Source organism: Hyperolius riggenbachi, chromosome 5 (genome assembly GCF_040937935.1).
Source record: "Hyperolius riggenbachi isolate aHypRig1 chromosome 5, aHypRig1.pri, whole genome shotgun sequence".
Lineage (NCBI taxonomy): Eukaryota > Metazoa > Chordata > Amphibia > Anura > Hyperoliidae > Hyperolius > Hyperolius riggenbachi.
The window spans coordinates 415,903,689-415,925,007 of NC_090650.1; the positions used below are offsets into that span (position 1 = coordinate 415,903,689).

Sequence of the window (21,319 nt, forward strand, 5' to 3'; positions counted from 1 at the left end):
CCATTATATCTTTTGTAATTTCAAACGTACTCTGAAAACACACCTGTTCAGACAAGCCTATAATTTGCTATAGGCAGCACTGAAGGCACACTGACTCACCTACTAATCCTTGTGTTTCCTTCCCTTTTGTTTCCTCCCCACTACCCTCTAGATCAGAGGTGCTCACACTTTTTTGGCTCGTGAGCTACTTTTAAAAATTAGCAACTCAAAGTGATCTACCTATATACAATTTTAGGAGCACACTTGTATATACAGAATGGAAAATGTAGTGGAGTCGGGATCTACCATGAAGGCCTTCCCGATCTACCAGTAGATCCTGATCTACCTAATGGGCACCCCTGCTCTAGATTGTAAGCCCGCAAGGGCAGGGACCTCCTCCTAGTGTTTCTCATACTGCTGTTATTTTAACATATGTACATGTACCAACTACACATCAACTATGTATTTATCTATATTTATTCTATTCAATGTCATTGAACATATACAGTGTCTTGTATTTCTTATGTATATTTGTTCCCCATTATTTGTTTGTATTATGTACAGCGCTATGGAAGATGTTGGCGCTATAAAAATAAAAAATAATAATAATAATTTACACATGTGATGAAGCCTGGGGTAGTGTTGGGCGAACATCTAGATGTTCGGGTTCGGGCCGAACAGGCCGAACATGGCCGCGATGTTCGGGTGTTCGACCCGAACTCCGAACATAATGGAAGTCAATGGGGACCCGAACTTTTGTGGTTTGTAAAGCCTCCTTACATGCTACATACCCCAAATTTACAGGGTATGTGCACCTTGGGAGTGGGTACAAGAGGAAAAAAAAATTTAGCAAAAAGAGCTTATAGTTTTTGAGAAAATCGATTTTAAAGTTTCAAAGGGAAAACTGTCTTTTAAATGCGGGAAATGTCTGTTTTCTTTGCACAGGTAACATGCTTTTTGTCGGCATGCAGTCATAAATGTAATACATATAAGAGGTTCCAGGAAAAGGGACCGGTAATGCTAACCCAGCAGCAGCACACGTGATGGAACAGGAGGAGGGTGGCGCAGGAGGAGAAGGCCACGCTTTGAGACACAACAACCCAGGCCTTGCATGAGGACAAGAAGCGTGCGGATAGCATGCTTTGTACCACCATGCAGTCATAAATGTAATAAAGATAAGTGGTTCAATAAACAGGGACCACGCGGCAACGCTAACCCAGCAGCAGCACACGTGATGGAACAGGAGGAGGCGCAGGAGGAGAAGGCCACGCTTTGTGAGACACAACAACCCAGGCCTTGCATGAGGACAAAAAGCGTGCGGATAGCATGCTTTGTACCGCCATGTAGTCATAAATGTAATAAAGATAAGAGGTTCAATAAACAGGGACCACGCGGCAACGCTAACCCAGCAGCAGCAGCAGCAGCAGCACACGTGATGGAACAGGAGGAGGCGCAGGAGGAGAAGGCCACGCTTTGTGAGACACAACAACCCAGGCCTTGCATGAGGACAAAAAGCGTGCGGATAGCATGCTTTGTACCGCCATGTAGTCATAAATGTAATAAAGATAAGAGGTTCCATAAACAGGGACCGGCAACGGTAACCCAGCAGCAGCAGCAGCAGCAGCAGCACACGTGATGGAACAGGAGGAGGCGCAGGAGGAGAAGGCCACGCTTTGTGAGACACAACAACCCAGGCCTTGCATGAGGACAAAAAGCGTGCGGATAGCATGCTTTGTACCGCCATGTAGTCATAAATGTAATAAAGATAAGAGGTTCCATAAACAGGGACCGGCAACGGTAACCCAGCAGCAGCAGCAGCAGCAGCAGCAGCAGCACACGTGATGGAACAGGAGGAGGCGCAGGAGGAGAAGGCCACGCTTTGTGAGACACAACAACCCAGGCCTTGCATGAGGACAAAAAGCGTGCGGATATAGCAGCAATGCTTTTTGCCGCCATGCAGTCATAAATGTAATACAGATGAGAGGTTCAATAAACAGGGACCGGAAACGCTAAACCATCCCAGATGTTCATCGGTCATGTTACTTGGTTGGGGTCCAGGAGTGTTGCGTAGTCGTTTCCAATCCAGGATTGATTCATTTTAATTTGAGTCAGACGGTCTGCATTTTCTGTGGAGAGGCGGATACGCCGATCTGTGATGATGCCTCCGGCAGCACTGAAACAGCGTTCCGACATAACGCTGGCTGCCGGGCAAGCCAGCACCTCTATTGCGTACATTGCCAGTTCGTGCCAGGTGTCTAGCTTCATGCCCGGTTTCAGGTCCAGCGGTGCCAGCCACAAATCCGTCTGTTCCTTTATTCCCCTCCAAATTTCCTCCCCTGTGTGCTGCTTATCCCCAAGGCAGATCAGCTTCAGCAACGCTTGCTGACGCATGCCAACAGCTGTGCTGCACTGCTTCCACGATCCTACTGCTGCTGGTGCTGGGTTAGCATTTCCGGATGAGGTACAGCTTTGAGATGCGTTGGAGGAGAAGGAGTCAGAGAGGTAGGTGCTGCTGTTGTTATCCAGCTGTTTGCGGCGTGGGCAACACCCGCGCCGTAGCAGGTGAGGAATCGCTGCCAGGCTCCACAAGGTTCACCCAGTGCGCGGTAAGGGAGATGTATCGACCCTGGCCGAACGCACTCGTCCAGGTGTCAGTGGTGAGGTGAACCTTGCAGGCAACGGCATTCTTCAAGCTTCGGGTTATTTAGCTGACCACGTGCTCATGCAACTCAGGCACTGCAGAGCGCGCAAAGTGGTAGCGGCTGGGAACAACGTAACGTGGGATGGCCACTGACATCATGCCCTTGAAGCTGTTTGTCTCCACCACTCGATATGGCAGCATTTCGCAGGCCAGAAGCTTGGCTATGCTGGCTGGCTGTTACTGCCACGGCCCGGGGGTCATTTGCTGGCAATTTCCTCTTGTGCTCAAACATCTCAGAGACAGACAACTCAACCGTAGCGCTGCACACCGAAGGGCTGTTGGTTGTTGTGTTTGATGAACACTGGGAGACCTCAAGAGCACTAGTCCGGAAAGTGACAGTGTCAGCATCGTCTGATGTTTGTGAATGTTGTGAACCACGCAATGGCTGGGCTACTGCTGCTGCTGAGGCGGGTCTGGTGGTGAGTCTGGTGAACCCAAGGGAGGCAGTGTTGCTGGTGGTACCCTGTCCTGCCGCGTTTGCCCACAGAGTGGGATGTTTGGATAGAATGTGGCGGCTCATGCTGGTGGTGGAGAGGTTGTTAATACTTTTCCCCCTGCTCAGGCGGGTCTTGCACACCTTGCAAATCGCCATGGTAACATCCTCAGTGCAGTCTTCAAAGAAAGCCCAGACTTTAACTGGCTGAGGACTCGGACCTCGTGCGTGATGTGCTGGTGCTGCTTAACCCACTGCTGGACGCTTGAGAGGTCATCCAAGTAATTATCTGGTCCTGTTCTTTTGGATCTGTGAGGGTTGTTGTCCTGGACAACATGGGCAGTATTGAGTGGGTTTTCTTGGGTGCTCCCCTGTGGCCTGTACGTGAACCGTCAGGGGAAACACCTCTTCCCTTGCCCCTCCCTCTTTCACCGGATTTCTTCCTCATTTCACTTATCCTTAAAGTACACGCTGACTGGCAGCAGTACAGTGGCAGTACAGAAATGCTATACAGTGGTGGGTGAGCGGTGTACCACTATTGTCAGCAGTGACACAGAGCACAATGCTATACAGTGGCGGGTGAGCGGTGTACTACTGTTCCCAGCAGACACAGAGTGGAAGTAAACACAATGCTATATAGTGTGGCTGAGCCGTGTACACAGAGTGGCATTAAACACAATGCTATATAGTCTGCTATATAGTCACCCCGAACAGGGTGATGTTCTGCAGAACCCGAACAGTGGCAAACACTGTTCGCCCAACACTACTGGGAGGGAACGCAGATTTTAGTACCTAAACACACGATACAACATGTTTTCCGGGGTCGGACTCTGAGGCACATACAGATGGTCCCGATCATCATCCTCATCATACAACTCTTCTCCTGAGTCTGACCCACCCACCACCTCTGCCACCCCAACATCCCCAGACACAGACCCCTCATCGTCCTCAACATTAACTTGGGATGCTGGCCTGAGCCAGACCTCCTCCTCCACATCAGGCCCCATCATCTCCTCAATGGCAGCCCTCATTAATCGCTCTGGCGACGGACTGATGGACACAACGTTCTCCTCCGGGGAGGGCTGCTGCTGACCACTGGCTGCTGGGGTGGATGTTATAGCTTGCGTGGGGCGTTGGCTGTTGCTGTTGTTGGGAGTGCTGCTCACAGCGGAGGTCTCTGGGGAACTCATGTTGAGCTCATATAGTGGTTGACGGTGAGTGGAGTATTACTGATCCCAGCAATATACACACTGACTGGCAGAGTACGCAATGCTATATAGTGTGGCTGAGCGGTGTACACAGAGTGGCAGTAAACACAATGCTATATAGTCTGGCTGAGCGAGCGGTGTACTACTGTTCCCAGCAGAATCAGAGTGGCAGTAAACAATGGTATATAGTCTGGCTGAGCGGTGTACACAGAGTGTCAGTAAACAATGGTATATAGTCTGGCTGAGCGGTGTACACACAATGCTATATAGTCTGCTATATAGTGTCAGTAAACAATGGTATATAGTCTGGCTGAGCGAGCGGTGTACTACTGTTCCCAGCAGAATCAGAGTGGCAGTAAACAATGGTATATAGTCTGGCTGAGCGGTGTACACAGAGTTTCAGTAAACAATGGTATATAGTCTGGCTGAGCGGTGTACACAGAGTGTCAGTAAACAATGGTATATAGTCTGGCTGAGCGGTGTACACAGAGTGGCAGTAAACACAATGCTATATAGTCTGGCTGAGCGAGCGGTGTACTACTGTTCCCAGCAGAATCAGAGTGGCAGTAAACAATGGTATATAGTCTGGCTGAGCGGTGTACACAGAGTGTCAGTAAACAATGGTATATAGTCTGGCTGAGCGGTGTACACAGAGTGTCAGTAAACAATGGTATATAGTCTGGCTGAGCGGTGTACACAGAGTGGCAGTAAACACAATGCTATATACTCTGGCTGAGCGAGCGGTGTACTACTGTTCCCAGCAGACACAGAACAGTGAACAGAATGCTATATAGTGTGGCTGAGCGAGCGGTGTACCACTATTCCCAGCAGACACAGAACAGTGAACAGAATGCTATATAGTGTGGCTGAGCGGGCGGTGTACCACTATTCCCAGCAGACACAGAACAGTGAACAGAATGCTATATAGTGTGGATGAGCGAGCGGTGTACCACTATTCCCAGCAGACACAGAACAGTAAACAGAATGCTATATAGTGTGGCTGAGCGAGCGGTGTACCACTATTCCCAGCAGACACAGAACAGTGAACAGAATGCTATATAGTGTGGCTGAGCGAGCGGTGTACCACTATTCCCAGCAGACACAGAACAGTGCACAGAATGCTATATAGTGTGGCTGAGCGAGCGGTGTACCACTATTCCCAGCAGACACAGAACAGTAAACAGAATGCTATATAGTGTGGCTGAGCGAGCGGTGTACCACTATTCCCAGCAGACACAGAACAGTAAACAGAATGCTATATAGTGTGGCTGAGCGAGCGGTGTACCACTATTCCAAGCAGACACAGAACAGTGAACAGAATGCTATATAGTGTGGCTGAGCGAGCGGTGTACCACTATTCCCAGCAGACACAGAGTGGCAGTAAACAGAATGCTATATAGTGTGGCTGAGCGAGGTACACAGAGTGGCAGTAAACAGAATGCTATATAGTGTGGCTGAGCAAGCGGTGTACTACTATTCCCAGCAGACACAGAGTGGCAGTAAACAGAATGCTATATAGTGTGGCTGAGCGAGGTACACAGAGTGGCAGTAAACAGAATGCTATATAGTGTGGCTGAGCAAGCGGTGTACTACTGTTCCCAGCAGTGACACAATGACAGGGGGGACCCTGGCTAGCGTGGCTGGAGCGCGAACTACCCTGCCTGCCTACCCAAAGCTAAACCCACAGACAAATGGCGGAGATATGACGTGGTTCGGGTATTTATTTACCCGAACCACGTGACCGTTCGGCCAATCAGAGCGCGTTCGGGTCCGAACCACGTGACCCGTTCGGCCAATCACAGCGCTAGCCGAACGTTCGGGGAACGTTCGGCCATGCGCTCTTAGTTCGGCCATATGGCCGAACGGTTTGGCCGAGCACCGTCAGGTGTTCGGCCGAACTCGAACATCACCCGAACAGGGTGATGTTCTGCAGAACCCGAACAGTGGCGAACACTGTTCGCCCAACACTAGCCTGGGGACATAAGGCTCTTTTCCACTTGCAATTGTGTCTCTATGGATTTCTCTCTGTTTACCTTCTATCTTGTTCAAGAGTTCAGGTCCACTTTAAATTAGAGAGTGAGAAATTGTCAGATCCGGCTGATACCACCCTGCTGTGAAATCGTGATCCCAGTAAATCTGATCACTTCTCTCTAATCAGTGTGTAAACATAGGAATGTCAAGCATGGCCTCTCCACTCGCTGATCTCCGCACTCCACCAGTTAATGAGCGCCTCTGATTAATGATCTGCAGTGCTGCAAAGGATAGAAGCCATAATTATCCTTCTGCAAGATTCTTATCCACAAACGAGGGGCTATTTTTAAACTTAGCACAATGGAACTTTAATTGCATTTTTTCACTCTGATAATACAGAAGCGGTCTGATGTCACGCGGTGGCGATGTCACGCCTGGAATGAGGACCATTAATTAAAAACTATAAATGAAATTGGCTTAATCAGATGATTGTTTTTCGGTCTGCAGGGCCGGATCCAGATGTGGATAGATATGTTTCCGACGGACCTCCCACTTCCGGGCCCGCCGGTGGATATCTCACCTCGTAAGCCCAAAGGGTAAATATGCGTCTTACTCATTTTCCCCTCGCCGCATACATCTACTGATAATTTTCACCATGCACCTTGAACAAAACCGTGGGATTAATTAAACTTTTTTAAAAGAAAAAAGATCCTGTCCAGGTCAGTTTACTTCAAGCACTAGTGCTTATTTATCAAGACAGGTTAAGAGTGGAGCCAGGGGGCAGTTCTTCTATGAAGCAACGTGAATCAGGTGCTTGAGGGTGGTAGCAATTATGGGGCGGCAAGATGCGGCTCCCCTCCCGAAATGTCCCCTTCCTCGCACTCCCCGCAACCCCCCCCCCTTCCATAGATGCATGGTGCAGCTGCACTCACCTGCTCTCCGCATTCCAGTGATGTGATCTCCATCTGTCTGTCAAGCGTCCTGTATCCATGGCTACAGCGGTGCCTCATGTGACCTGTTACATGCTGCCGGGTCACATGAGGCACCCGCTGTAGCCAGAGAAGAAGCAGGACTTCACATATGGCTGGTGATCTCATTGCTAATCTGCTGAGAGCGGGTGAGTGATGCGGCGCCGCTGCAGCACATACCCAGCATCCTGGGGACCAGATGCTGCGGGCCAGCAGGAAGGAGATGCTATGGGAGGAGGTGCAGCACATACCCGGCATCCTGGGTATCAGACACTTCGGGCCAGCAGGGAGGAGATGCTATGGGAGGAGTTGCAGCACATACCCAGCATCCTGGGGATCAGATGCTGCAGGCCAGCAGGGAGGAGATGCTATGGGAGGAGGTGCAGCACATACCGGGCATCCTGGGGATCAGATGCTGCGGGCCAGCAGGGAGGAGATGCAATGGGAGGAGGTGCAGCACATACCGGGCATCCTGGGGATCAGATGCTGCCGGCCAGCAGGGAGGAAATGCTATGGGAGGAGGTGCAGCACATACCCGGCATCCTGGGGACCAGATGCTGCGGGCCAGCAGGAAGGAGATGCTATGGGAGGAGGTGCAGCACATACCCGGCATCCTGAGGATCAGATGCTGCGGGCCAGCAGGGAGGAGATGCTATGGGAGGAGGTGCAGCACATACCCGGCATCCTGGGGATCAGATGCTGCGGGCCAGCAGGGAGGAGATGCTATGGGAGGAGGTGCAGCACATACCCAGCATCCTGGGGATCAGATGCTGCGGGCCAGCAGGGAGGAGATGCTATGGGAGGAGGTGCAGCACATACCGGGCATCCTGGGGATCAGAGGCTGCGGGCCAGCAGGGAAGAGATGCTGTCTTGGAGGAAGCAGAGGGAGGTAAGCTTAGTGCCAGTGCCTGCAATGCACAGCCCGATGTGTCTCTCCTCTCCGGCCTGGCTTTGCACACACACAGGTGGGGTGGTGGGGGCTTCCTCACAATGTATTGCTTCTGGAGAAAAAAGTCTACAACCAGTTGCCTGGCAGCCCTGCTGAGCTATTTGGCTGCAGTAGTGACTGAATCACACACCTGAAACAAGCATGCAGCTTATCTTCTCACAAACATCTGATTTGCCTATGCTTGTTCAGGGTTTATGGCTAAAAGTATTTGAGGAAGAGGATCAGTAGGGATCCCAGGCAACTGGTATTGTTTAAAAGGAAATAAATATGGCAGCCTCCATATACCTCTCACTTCAGGTTCCCATTAACCATTGCATCTATTACACCCTCTAACAAATACGTCTTCACTGTCCTCCCTTGTCAGGATTGTTAGTTTCTAGTTTGTAATTTCTACTTTCAATGAACTCAGTGCTACATAAGATAAAATGCTGGCAGATTATGAATAAAGAATGGTGATAATAATATAACGTTTTACATGACCTGATTTGTTAATGTCGTTTTGCAGGTATGAACTGAGGATAATTATCTGGAATACGGAGGATGTCATCCTGGAGGATGAGAATATTTTTACCGGCCAGAAGTCCAGCGATATCTACGTGAAAGGGTGAGACCGTGTGGTGCTCATAAATATACAGAGAAATCTGATGAATAGCATAAGCAAAGGGGGCTTGCAAGGTCAGCCCAAGGGCAACACACTGGAGGTGACTGCCTGTTATATGAATTGGTTATTTGAATGTTTTTCTCATATTGTAGCAACCTTTGCCCTGGGATAGAGCAAATTGTGAATAATGTGTTGTGGTTTTCAGCTATGGGTATTGGAAATGTCTTTGTAAAATAAAACCCCAGTCAAATTTTCTGGCTAGAAAGCAGAGGAGTTAAACCTTCTTCCAGGTTTTATAGAATCCTTACCCTGCAGACTTCACCTCACTTCCTGCAATGTCATCCAGGTCGACAGGAAGTAAGTGAATTTCTCCAGAGGCTACTACAAAAACATTGCGAATTCTGAAAAAAAATTAAAAAATGTTACCCTGTGAGGTAATTTACCTCCCAGAAAAATGTTACCGAACAGATAAATTGAGGTAAGAAACTGTTCTCTGTTCTGTCAGGTGGCTGAAGGGGCTGGAGGAGGACAGCCAGGAGACAGACGTCCATTACAACTCTCTGACCGGAGAAGGGAATTTCAACTGGCGCTTTGTCTTCCCCTTTCACTATTTACCGGCTGAGAGGCAGATGGTGGTCACTAAGCGAGAGAATATATTCTCCCTGGAGAAGACGGAGCGCAAGCTTCCCTGCGTACTCCTCCTGCAGGTCTGGGACTTCGATCGGCTCTCCGCTGACGATTTTCTGGGTAAGTGAATATATAACGTGATAAAAGAAATGTATGTACAACGGCCTTCTGAGATGTTTGATGAGAACCAGTCACTAATTATCTGCCTGTAATAATCATTTCGTTCTTAAAATAAATGGCCCTATAATTCCTCTTCTGAAATAAAAAGCTTATTCAGAATAGTTATCAGGTGGAGGTGCCACCAAAAAATATAAAACATGGTAAAAGCTATAAAAAAAGGAAGAGGTTGGCCAGATGACAAAGCCAACAAAACCGACTAATTTGAAAGATTTTCTTGCACAATAAGGGCAACATGTTTCGCAGTATTATTCTGCTTCTTCAGGTCAAACGTTTTTGCGTAGAGGCTGAAGAGTAAACAGTACAAGTGCCTCTCATAATCATAATCATTAGTATTGTAAGAGGTGCTCATACCGGTTTACATCCACTTTACAGCCACTAGGCACAAACTGTTACTGACCTGACGAAGCAGCATCATCTTGTGAAACACGTTGTCCTAATTGTGCAATAAAAATATTTGTCGTCAGGAGAGGAAAGCCAACCTCTTCTTCTCCTTTTTATAGCTTTTAAAGTGTTTTATATTTTTGGGAGCGCCTCTGCACGATAATGATCTATTTCACATTTTTTGTTGGAAGGTTCTATTTTAGTTTTTTCCCCATGATTTGAGAATTGCCCTGTCTTTCCCTGACCTTCGAGGAGTCTTCTACTTACCTGGAGAGCAACCACCAAACGGTGGATACTCCGACCTGAGCGGAAGCAGTTTCTTCCATTGTCCTTAAAGTGTACCAGAGATCACAGCCTTAAAAGAACAGATACTTACCCGGGGCTTCCTCAAGCCCCATAAGCACGTATGAGTCCCTTGTCGTCCTCCCGCGGTCTGCTGTTCAGCGGAAATCAGCCCCGGTAACAGGCTCAATTGGATTCCGTTTGGGTCTTCTGTGCATGCATGGACCTCCCGCGCATGTGCAGTAGACCCAGACTGGTGCGACTGAGCCAGTTACTGGAGCTGATTGTGGCTGAACGGCAGACCGCGGGAGAACGGCGAGGGACTCACACATGCTTATGGGGCTGGAGGATGCCCCGGGTACGTATCGATTCTTTTAAGGCTGTGATCTCTGGTTTAGTTTAAAATTGCTTGAAAATATAAGCAACTAAAAGAGCATAAGTACAACAAAACCTATTATTATTGTAAAGTCTTTATCGCAAGTAACATTATTGGCTCATGGTATCTCCCTTTTTGTCTTTCCCGTTTACCCAATTTCTCTGGGACCACCTCCCAAGCTTGTTTTGAATACTATTTGCTAGTATAGCTAAATCGTGAGGCAGAAAGTTTAGTAGAAAAGATTACCGAACGATGTCCTGTTTCCTTCTCGTTAATTCAGGTTCTATGGAACTAAACCTTAACGGCTTCCATCGAGGAGCCAAAACGGCCAAGAGCTGTGACCTAAGTATGGCCACCAACCCGAAGGACGAAAACAGGATCTCTATCTTCCAGCAAAAACGTATCAGAGGCTGGTGGCCATTCGTGAAGTCGGGCGAGCTTACGGTAAGTAACCCATAGTTCTTCATGGGCCGAGCTGGCCATCCACCATATGTTCATCCTAGAACACGAGCAACCGTTTCCATATGGCTAAACCACACGTTAAATGTGCTGTTTAGCTGCCGATTGCTGAGAACAAGCTTCCTTCAGTACATGTACTCCTGGGTGTACTTAGAATGGGTTTAGTGGGTAATTGTATCTTTAAATTCAATCCTTTGCAGCGTGTTGGGATGAAAGGACATAATAAATCATATACAAATATGCCTAAGTAAGTATTTTTAGTATATTAAATGTATAAAAAAATGTTTGAAAAGCAAAACAATTGTCAAAAACCTGAGCGGTTTTTGCCTTTTTCATGATTGCTAACTCAGTAAAGGACCAGCCCTTAAAGCGTTGCTATCATATAAATCCGGCATAGTGGGGTCTGAACCCTCTATAACAGTAATTATAGATTGACGGTATACCTTGAAATGAATCAGAGCACTCAGTATATGATTTTATATAAAAAATTGTATTTGCTTATCATACAGCATATATACAAAATATGAACAGTTCCAAGTAGTGTTTCCTTATAACAGTATTCCATCTCATCAAGGCTTTATAGCCAAGCAATTATCAATCTTCTAAGTACATTCAAAAAAGAATATAACAGTTGTGTTATGTAGAATAAGATCAAAAGTAGTCTCATCTATATCAATAGCTATGTATCTAGTAGCTGTGTAAAACTTGTAGTAATCTTCTTAAAGAAATAGCATAAAAATAGCTTCTAAAAAACTTCTTGCTAACATCTTAATAAAACTTAATGCTGAAAAATTAATAAAGTAAATCACCAGAATATTAAGCATATTACCCCTTCTCTGACATCTCTTCAGCATCTAGAACCACTTGTGGGAAGGTAGCTTCTGCCTCATGTGTCTTCTCAGGAGATTGCTGGGCTTCTGCAAACTATGAGCTTTCAGGCCCTACTTTTATAGGGGTTGGAGGCAATATGGCTGCCTAATCTGGACTTTCCCTGAATCCCAGGCTCTGATTGGCTAAAGCTTTCGTGCGTCAATGCTTTATCATGTTTTGATTACCTAAGTCACAATATTATTGTTTATAAATTCTTAATTACCTTATCTTGTGGGAATTAACGTCATTTGGAGTGCTTGACATTTTGTTTAGGTCATTTCTGACGCACGTAATTAAAAATGGACGTCAACAGCCATCTTGTCTGTTGGCTGACCCAGACATGGAGACTAAACAATGTCATTCATGACGCATTTCTGATAAAGTGTTCGCTGCTAATTATGTTGGAATGTCTTGGTACTTCCCCAGACATGAGATTGGTCAGGTTGACACTGTAACCAGACCTGTGAGAGCCTTCAGCAATTTAAGGCTTATTGAAACATACAGGGCTTCTAATATACTTATTTAAATATAAAGCTTATTATATAATTCTTCTTAAAACAATTAATCATATAAGAAATAATTGCATATTAAATCTTAATAATATAAAATTATTTTCCATATATTTGTCTTTCTGATGAAGAAATAAATATCTAATTTCATCCGGCAGAGGTCAGCCTTTCATAACAAATAACAAACAGTATTAATAATGTTGATTTCATAAGACCGCCAGGTGGCATCATGGAATGATCTTTAACTAATTGGGAAAACAACTTCTTTGTTTAATATTTATATAACTTGTTCCCAAAACATCATGTGTTATCAGCTTTCTGAGACTGGAGCACGTCAACAATTCTTCCAGAACCATAACAATCTCACGAGAATGTCTTACTGTCTCATCTTTCACGGGTAGAATACAGCTTACATGTTTCAAAGTAATAGATTCTATTATTTAGGGTTTTACAATAACTATTTCTTTCTTTAGAAGGACTGTATTGATCATTAATATTTAGATTAATAATATCTGTGTGTAATAATTATGTGTATTTATAATTACTGCAGTAATGTGAGTTTAATTTGCTTTTCTGTCTTCACACAGAAGCCTCTTTAAATGTCATGGCCACGCACTAGCATAAACAAGAATGCTCTGGCTTTTTGTAACTAGAATAATCTTATAGGCCTCACAGCCTGGAATATGTTATGTCACAGAGCAATATAAAGTACTCTAACTTTTCACTTTACAATGAAATTTTGTATAGAACATTAAAGCTTAAACCATACACTTATGACAGCTTTTTCCTGCATAAATAAAACCGCTAGAATTCTGACATCCCCCCTTGCAGGAAAATGATGGCAGATGATTAGCGATCTCCGTAGTTGTTATATTTCTCCGGAAGAAAAAAAATAAAAAATCTATAATCAAAATTAAAAGTAATGCAATCTTTCATTCATGCAAAACCTTGCTCATTAAGTAACGTTTTCTGCTGTGTTGCCAGCCTGACAATAAACTCAATAGTAAAATTAATATCTTCTCCAATAAACATATTTTGCTGGTCTAGATATGGCTATAGTCTTTGTATATGACATATGTATGGATTCACCCTTGAATTTGTAGTTTCTATCACTGTGGTAGCTTGTGTAGATATGTAGGAAAATTCTAGGCAATATTTGTCACCCATTAAAACATGTGGTAAAACTTAAAGTTCAAAATGTATAAACAGGAATTATACCGTTCATGTGGCCCCTAGGTTCTTTTGAACACAATACATTCAATATTTTATTGTTAGCTTACAACAGGTTAATTAGTTAGTTGGTTAGTATTATGTATTAATACAGTTAATTACACCTTTCTTATACCACAAGGTTTCTTTCACAAATGGTATGTAGTAAAATAAAGTATGTGTAGTTTACCAGCAGAATCCCATAAAATATCATTTTTCTATTTAAATATAGATATCATATCAAAATGTAGGCATGGAAAAGTTCTTTAGCAATTCAAATTGCAAGCTAACTAGTTGCAGTAGCTGTTTTCAAATATAGTCTCAATAAAACATATATATTAACATCTCATTGTTGAAGTTGCTTCTCCACTTCACGTTTCCAATATTATGGAGTGATTCTCTCTCTTGGATTTATCAGGATCTTTACCACTGATTTAAAAGTCTCTTGAAACTTATCTTGTAGACTGTCAGCATTCTTGTATGTAAATCTTGCATGTTTACTTCCGCAAAAAGTCAAATGTGATAGATTATTCTGTAGATTAAGTGTGATATACGATTATTTTCTTGTTAAGCACAGTCTCTTCTCATGGCAATATTTAATGCAGTTAATGCATGTGTAGATCTTCTCTCTGATTGAAGTAGTTCTCCGCACTAATCATTCATTAGTATTGGAATCAGTAGTCATTCAGAATTTTCTTTTCTGGTAACTTCTTTAACAGGTATCATATATTTCATATAGCTTTCAGTCTCTGTAATTCTTGTATACAACATGCAGTTCTCATGATAACATGATAGCATCCCCCCTTGTGCCGCTTTATAGCAATCTAGTATCAGTCCAGTGTTTTACTAGCAGTTAAGTCTGCCACTTTAGCGCATTATTGACAGTTCAGGTTGTTTAGAACATCTGTAATATTATCAATAGTTTCGCAAATAACTCTGTTTTCTGAGTTGACTATGGCTAGTCATCTTGCATCTTTAAATCTAGTGTATAAGACAGTCTTTGCATATCATGGCACTTGAAGGCGTTTCACTCTCTTAGTTTCTTCAGTACTTTTCTTGAATATATACGGATTATGTATTTAATTGATATTTGAGCTGTTCTTGTCAAGTCATGTAGCGGGTGCTCCTCTAATTATGGTGCATCTTCCTTTTCCACCATCAGGCAATAACTTGTATGCTAGAACCAGTCATAGGGCAATTTCATTTGTCCCAGGATGCTTTCTTGGAACTTGAAAAGGATGAGTAACAACGGTCATCTCCAAGTTGTATTATTAAACGGAACGTTGTATTATTTTCATTATCAGTCGGGTTGCAATTTAGTACAGTTTCATTCACTATGCAGAGCTGTGTGCAGATTTACGATAGTCCCTTGCTGAACATATCTTTTCACCATTTAGGATATTTTCATCTCTCTTGGGATGCAAACAAATGTTAAACTGTCCTTTATTCTAGTGAATTGGATTTTCTCTTTTAATTGTCCATGTATTGCATATTTGAACATTTCTGAAGAATATTTTTCTTTAACTTCATGTGAACAGTGCAGTGGCGTAGAGGTTAGTGCTCTCGCCTTGCAGTGCTGGGTCTGAGAGGAGTTTGTATGTGCTCTCTGTGTCTGTGTGGGTTTTCTCCAGACACTCTGTTTTCCAACTCTTCTAATAGTACTGGAATGTGTTGGTTGGGCATCATCTTCAAGGATAAAGGCTGTATGAGCAAATCCAGCAGTCACTCTTGTTCAGGCGCTGGGCATACTGTTGATGCATCAAGTTCAATTTATTTTGAAGTCTTCCTTGTAGTTGCAAAGTTCAGCTTTTTGTAGTCATCAAATGTATCAGGTACAGCAAACCCCATTGTATGGGTTTTTTTGCGGATAATTGATATTGTCCTCAGCACCTTTGAGAAAAAATAAAAAGGAAGAGGAGAGAAGGGGAAAACACAAAAAGTAATATGCAACATTCTGGTGAATTTTCAGCATAAAAAAAACTAAACTAACTACTACTACTACCTTCCCACTTGTGGTTCAAGAAGAAAAATATTATTGATGCTATATGGTGCTGGGTGCATTCTTACTAGTTTGCTCTAGTGTTCAAACTTATAACATCAGGTTCCTTCTCTTCTTACTTATCTTTTCTTAAGTTCATCTTAGTTTGTCTTTTAAAAATCAAAGTAGTATTATCCATTTTCTGTAAATGTTGAGATATTTCTTCTCTTTAAAAACTGTTCATGTTCTTCTTCTGAAAATAAAAAAACTTTCACCTTTAAGCTGTGTATTAAATCCATTGATGGCATATCATACATGTCTTCATTGGTTGCTTCATGTGTGTCGTGGCTTTTATCATAGCTTGACATCAGTAAGTCCTTGTCCATGTACAAAAACATTTTCTCTTGTTATCTGTTCATCACTTTAGTAAACTGTTGTCCTCAGTGTTACACTTCTTGAATAGAGTATTCATCTTGAAACTGTTCTTCTTGAACTTCGTCAGTGAATTACCTAAGGCATGGATTTTTCTTCCAGTCTCTTGGTGTACATAGCTTCTTTTCTCCTTTATATATTTAAAAGTCTTCATCAATCTAGGCTTCATTCTTCACATTAGGCCTTTAATCATCTTGTACATGTAATGTAGTTTAGTGCAGTCTTCCATAGTACCAGCTTGAATGCTGTGTGTCATTATTGTGAACAGTTATCTCCTTGTTTCTCCTGTAGTATGGCTTTCTTCCTGTAACTTCTCATAAGTCTTTATTGCATCTGCTTCTGTATCTGTAGCATGGTAGTATATCGCTGCATAGGTAGAAAAATCTATATCTTCCACATCTTCATATACGGAATCAAAAATAGAATATCTATGTATATTTATCAGTCTTTTTCAAAAACTTTACATTGGCTGTCTTCTTCTAAAACTGGGTGATCTTGACATCTTAGTCTTGATATCTTGATATGATGTAACAGTCTCTATTGTAGTTTCAAATGTCCATCAACGTCTTCTTTCACTCATCTTCTGGTATTTTCTATATCAAAAATCTTGTCCTCTTCTAGTTCATCAGATTTATCTGTAAAAACTGAATATCTCCATCTTGTAATGCTCTCTCTTCACCCACCTGATAATCTCATTTATCTTTTAACCTGATGTATTCTTCTGTCTGGTCTTCTTTTCTTGTATTCCTTCAGGCCCACTTTTCTCTTAGTTTTGTCTCGATCTTCTCTCAGCTGGTGCGTCAACCAGTGGTTGGAGTTGTTAAAGAAGTAAAAGTACGGCTTAGTCCTCACACTTCTCTGGTTACTCCAGTTCCAATTGTTTCTTCTTCAGCTGTTTTCAGATCAGAGCTTCTTATAACATAGCCTCATCAAATGGCTTGTCTTCATGTTGATGTCTTTGCATAGTCTTCTAGCATGTAGCTTTCATCGCTTTATCTTAGCGGGTTTCTTCTGGGTGCCTGCAAGGAATGCTTGTTTGGAGTCTTCTTTGGTTCAGACAAAGGAGATTATCTTGTGAGGCTTCCAAGCTTCAATAGCAACATTTTCAATTCTTCTTTAGTGAAACCTTCTTAGTATAATGTAGTCACAAAAATAGAGTCTCTTGATGCTTCTAAATAGGATCTAGCCTCAAAAATGAGTAGAGATTTCCCCCCTTGAGGCTAGGACTATAAAAATGAAAAACCTTCTTGTTTAACGGTCACTTCTGTATATTCATGCGTTACATCTCAACATGGCAGCTGCTATATATGAGTCTTCATCACTCTTTTAGCTTCTCGTGGCAAACAATTAAAAACAAACAAAAAAACTTAAATCTTCACTAGTGCATTCTTCTTCTATTTCCTTCTAGGCATAATTGTTGATTAACTTCTGTATAAAAAGACTGTAGTAGGCCTTTTTTTCTTTCCTTCTTTCTTTCTTATCTTCAACAAAAAACTCAGAAGTCATATAAAAAAAATCTTTCATTTGTAGTCTGAGAGAGAAAAAAAAAAAAAAAAAAAATCAAGTGTCATATCTCTTTAAGTCTATTTCTGAATGCATGTTGTGTTGCTGCCTGTTTGGAGGATTGTCTTGTCTTCTTCTGTGTCGGCATCTGGTAGTGCTAGCCACACACTAAAGATTCTTGTTCTCATAAAAAAAAATTACAAAAATTATAAAAATAAAAATAAAAGCAAACATTTCTTCTTACATCTCATTTATGTCTGCTGTAACTTGTCTTGTATCTGTAGTCTTCTACATTTAAAGAGCCATACATCTTTAAAACAGGATTTTTCTCTTTTTTTTCAAAAAAGTTATTTATAGGAGCTTTTGCTTTCATCACAAAGTCTGTTCAATTCTCTAGTATAAAAAAACAATGTTAATTCTTTTGATAGTAGAATCTCTTACGTATATATAAAAAAAATGTTCTTTGTTTGACAAAAACTGCTCTCTCATTTTTCTTTTTTCACTGAGCTTGTCTCAAAAAGTTTTCTGCACTTCTAAGGTAGCCATTTTCATAATGTATAGCTATATACTCTGCTTCGGTATGCTGCTCCAATGTAATCTGCTTCATTTTGTCAAAAAAGTACATGTAGCGCTATTCCTTTTCTCATGTTCAATAGGCCAAAGTATTTATTTTCTCTTCTAAGTCTTTTCATAGACTATACACTGAGTGTGCTCATTAGTAATTCTCTTCTATGAGATTTTTAAGCATAAGAATATCTTTCTTCTTTGCTTTAGATTTTTGGATGCTTCATATGCATATCCAACTCTATATTTGAGTATATAAGTACTTTTTTATTCTCTTATCGCGATAGAAAACTATGGTCTATATTTCCACCATAGAAAGTATACTTCAAGATAACAATCAAGATAACCATCAACTGTTGGGCGCCAACTGTCAAAAACCTGAGCGGTTTTTGCCTTTTTCATGATTGCTAACTCAGTAAAGGACCAGCCCTTAAAGCGTTGCTATCATATAAATCCGGCATAATGGGGTCTGAACCCTCTATAACAGTAATTATAGATTGACGGTATACCTTGAAATGAATCAGAGCACTCAGTATATGATTTTATATAAAAAATTGTATTTGCTTATCATACAGCATATATACAAAATATGAACAGTTCCAAGTAGTGTTTCCTTATAACAGTATTCCATCTCATCAAGGCTTTATAGCCAAGCAATTATCAATCTTCTAAGTACATTCAAAAAAGAATATAACAGTTGTGTTATGTAGAATAAGATCAAAAGTAGTCTCATCTATATCAATAGCTATGTATCTAGTAGCTGTGTAAAACTTGTAGTAATCTTCTTAAAGAAATAGCATAAAAATAGCTTCTAAAAAACTTCTTGCTAACATCTTAATAAAACTTAATGCTGAAAAATTAATAAAGTAAATCACCAGAATATTAAGCATATTACCCCTTCTCTGACATCTCTTCAGCATCTAGAACCACTTGTGGGAAGGTAGCTTCTGCCTCATGTGTCTTCTCAGGAGATTGCTGGGCTTCTGCAAACTATGAGCTTTCAGGCCCTACTTTTATAGGGGTTGGAGGCAATATGGCTGCCTAATCTGGACTTTCCCTGAATCCCAGGCTCTGATTGGCTAAAGCTTTCGTGCGTCAATGCTTTATCATGTTTTGATTACCTAAGTCACAATATTATTGTTTATAAATTCTTAATTACCTTATCTTGTGGGAATTAACGTCATTTGGAGTGCTTGACATTTTGTTTAGGTCATTTCTGACGCACGTAATTAAAAATGGACGTCAACAGCCATCTTGTCTGTTGGCTGACCCAGACATGGAGACTAAACAATGTCATTCATGACGCATTTCTGATAAAGTGTTCGCTGCTAATTATGTTGGAATGTCTTGGTACTTCCCCAGACATGAGATTGGTCAGGTTGACACTGTAACCAGACCTGTGAGAGCCTTCAGCAATTTAAGGCTTATTGAAACATACAGGGCTTCTAATATACTTATTTGAATATAAAGCTTATTATATAATTCTTCTTAAAACAATTAATCATATAAGAAATAATTGCATATTAAATCTTAATAATATAAAATTATTTTCCATATATTTGTCTTTCTGATGAAGAAATAAATATCTAATTTCATCCGGCAGAGGTCAGCCTTTCATAACAAATAACAAACAGTATTAATAATGTTGATTTCATAAGACCGCCAGGTGGCATCATGGAATGATCTTTAACTAATTGGGAAAACAACTTCTTTGTTTAATATTTATATAACTTGTTCCCAAAACATCATGTGTTATCAGCTTTCTGAGACTGGAGCACGTCAACAATTCTTCCAGAACCATAACAATCTCACGAGAATGTCTTACTGTCTCATCTTTCACGGGTAGAATACAGCTTACATGTTTCAAAGTAATAGATTCTATTATTTAGGGTTTTACAATAACTATTTCTTTCTTTAGAAGGACTGTATTGATCATTAATATTTAGATTAATAATATCTGTGTGTAATAATTATGTGTATTTATAATTACTGCAGTAATGTGAGTTTAATTTGCTTTTCTGTCTTCACACAGAAGCCTCTTTAAATGTCATGGCCACGCACTAGCATAAACAAGAATGCTCTGGCTTTTTGTAACTAGAATAATCTTATAGGCCTCACAGCCTGGAATATGTTATGTCACAGAGCAATATAAAGTACTCTAACTTTTCACTTTACAATGAAATTTTGTATAGAACATTAAAGCTTAAACCATACACTTATGACAGCTTTTTCCTGCATAAATAAAACCGCTAGAATTCTGACACAATTATGTGTTTGTCAATGGTTATTAGAGAAGCTGTTATTCACAATAGGGGGTATTCAGAAAACACCATGGGCCATATGCAATTAACTTTTTCACCTGCGTTTTCTCCTAGGAGATAATTTTTCATCTTTGATTTTAAATAACTTTCCAGTACTTTTCAACTAAAAAAGTACCAAAAAGTTGGGGGAAAAGTACTAACAAAATTATTTTGAGCATTTTCTTGCCTTCTGGGGACTTAAAAGGCATTTTATTGACAAGTTTAAAAATATCACCTAGGAGAAAACTCAAGTGAAAAAGTGAATTGCATATGGCCCCATGGCCCATATGCAATTAACTTTTTCTCCCGAGTTTTCTCCCAAACAGACTTTGCCCCACCCCTTATATCCTCTCTGTAATGAAAGCGGTCATTGATTTATCACAGTGCCCCTCCCACAGAGCTGCTCTGTGTTTCCTCACAAAGAGAATTCTGGAGATAATTTTTACACTTCAGAAAATTATTTTGTGATTTAAGACTTATGATTATTTTCACATTCAGTGGAGGGAAGTCTATTTGGAGTGCTAGCTTCAGCTTGTTGGAAAATCCACTAATCTGTAAATATTCCCGGATAAGCCTGCCCGTAGCTATAGTTACTAGTGCTCCAGGCTCTCTGTCATGTGACCACAGTGGAGCTTGGGAAGTTCGCAGGCGCAAGTGATACACAGTAGCTATAGCTGGGCGCACTCCCAACGCATGCCTTGCATGTTGAGGCCATGCTTCCAATGCACGCTCTGCATGAGGGGCTGCTGGGAGACATTGAGGGTGGGCTTATCCACGGGTCAACCGTTTTTATCAGTTTTTGAAGGCAAAAGTGATAAGGTTCACTTATCCATGTGGTC

At 41.9% G+C, this 21,319-nt stretch overlaps 1 protein-coding gene across 4 annotated transcripts in view; it reads left to right on the top strand.

Moving 5' to 3' along the window:
* FER1L6 (fer-1 like family member 6) overlaps nucleotides 1–21,319 on the top strand; it is a 288,985-nt gene that overhangs the window by 247,501 nt on the left and 20,165 nt on the right. For all 4 annotated transcript variants that reach the window (XM_068237997.1, XM_068237996.1, XM_068237998.1 and 1 more), the window contains 4 exons: nucleotides 6,800–6,888; nucleotides 8,715–8,813; nucleotides 9,316–9,557; nucleotides 10,937–11,100. In XM_068237997.1, coding sequence (XP_068094098.1) covers nucleotides 6,800–6,888; nucleotides 8,715–8,813; nucleotides 9,316–9,557; nucleotides 10,937–11,100 — 594 coding nt within the window. The remainder of the gene's footprint in view (nucleotides 1–6,799; nucleotides 6,889–8,714; nucleotides 8,814–9,315; nucleotides 9,558–10,936; nucleotides 11,101–21,319) is intronic.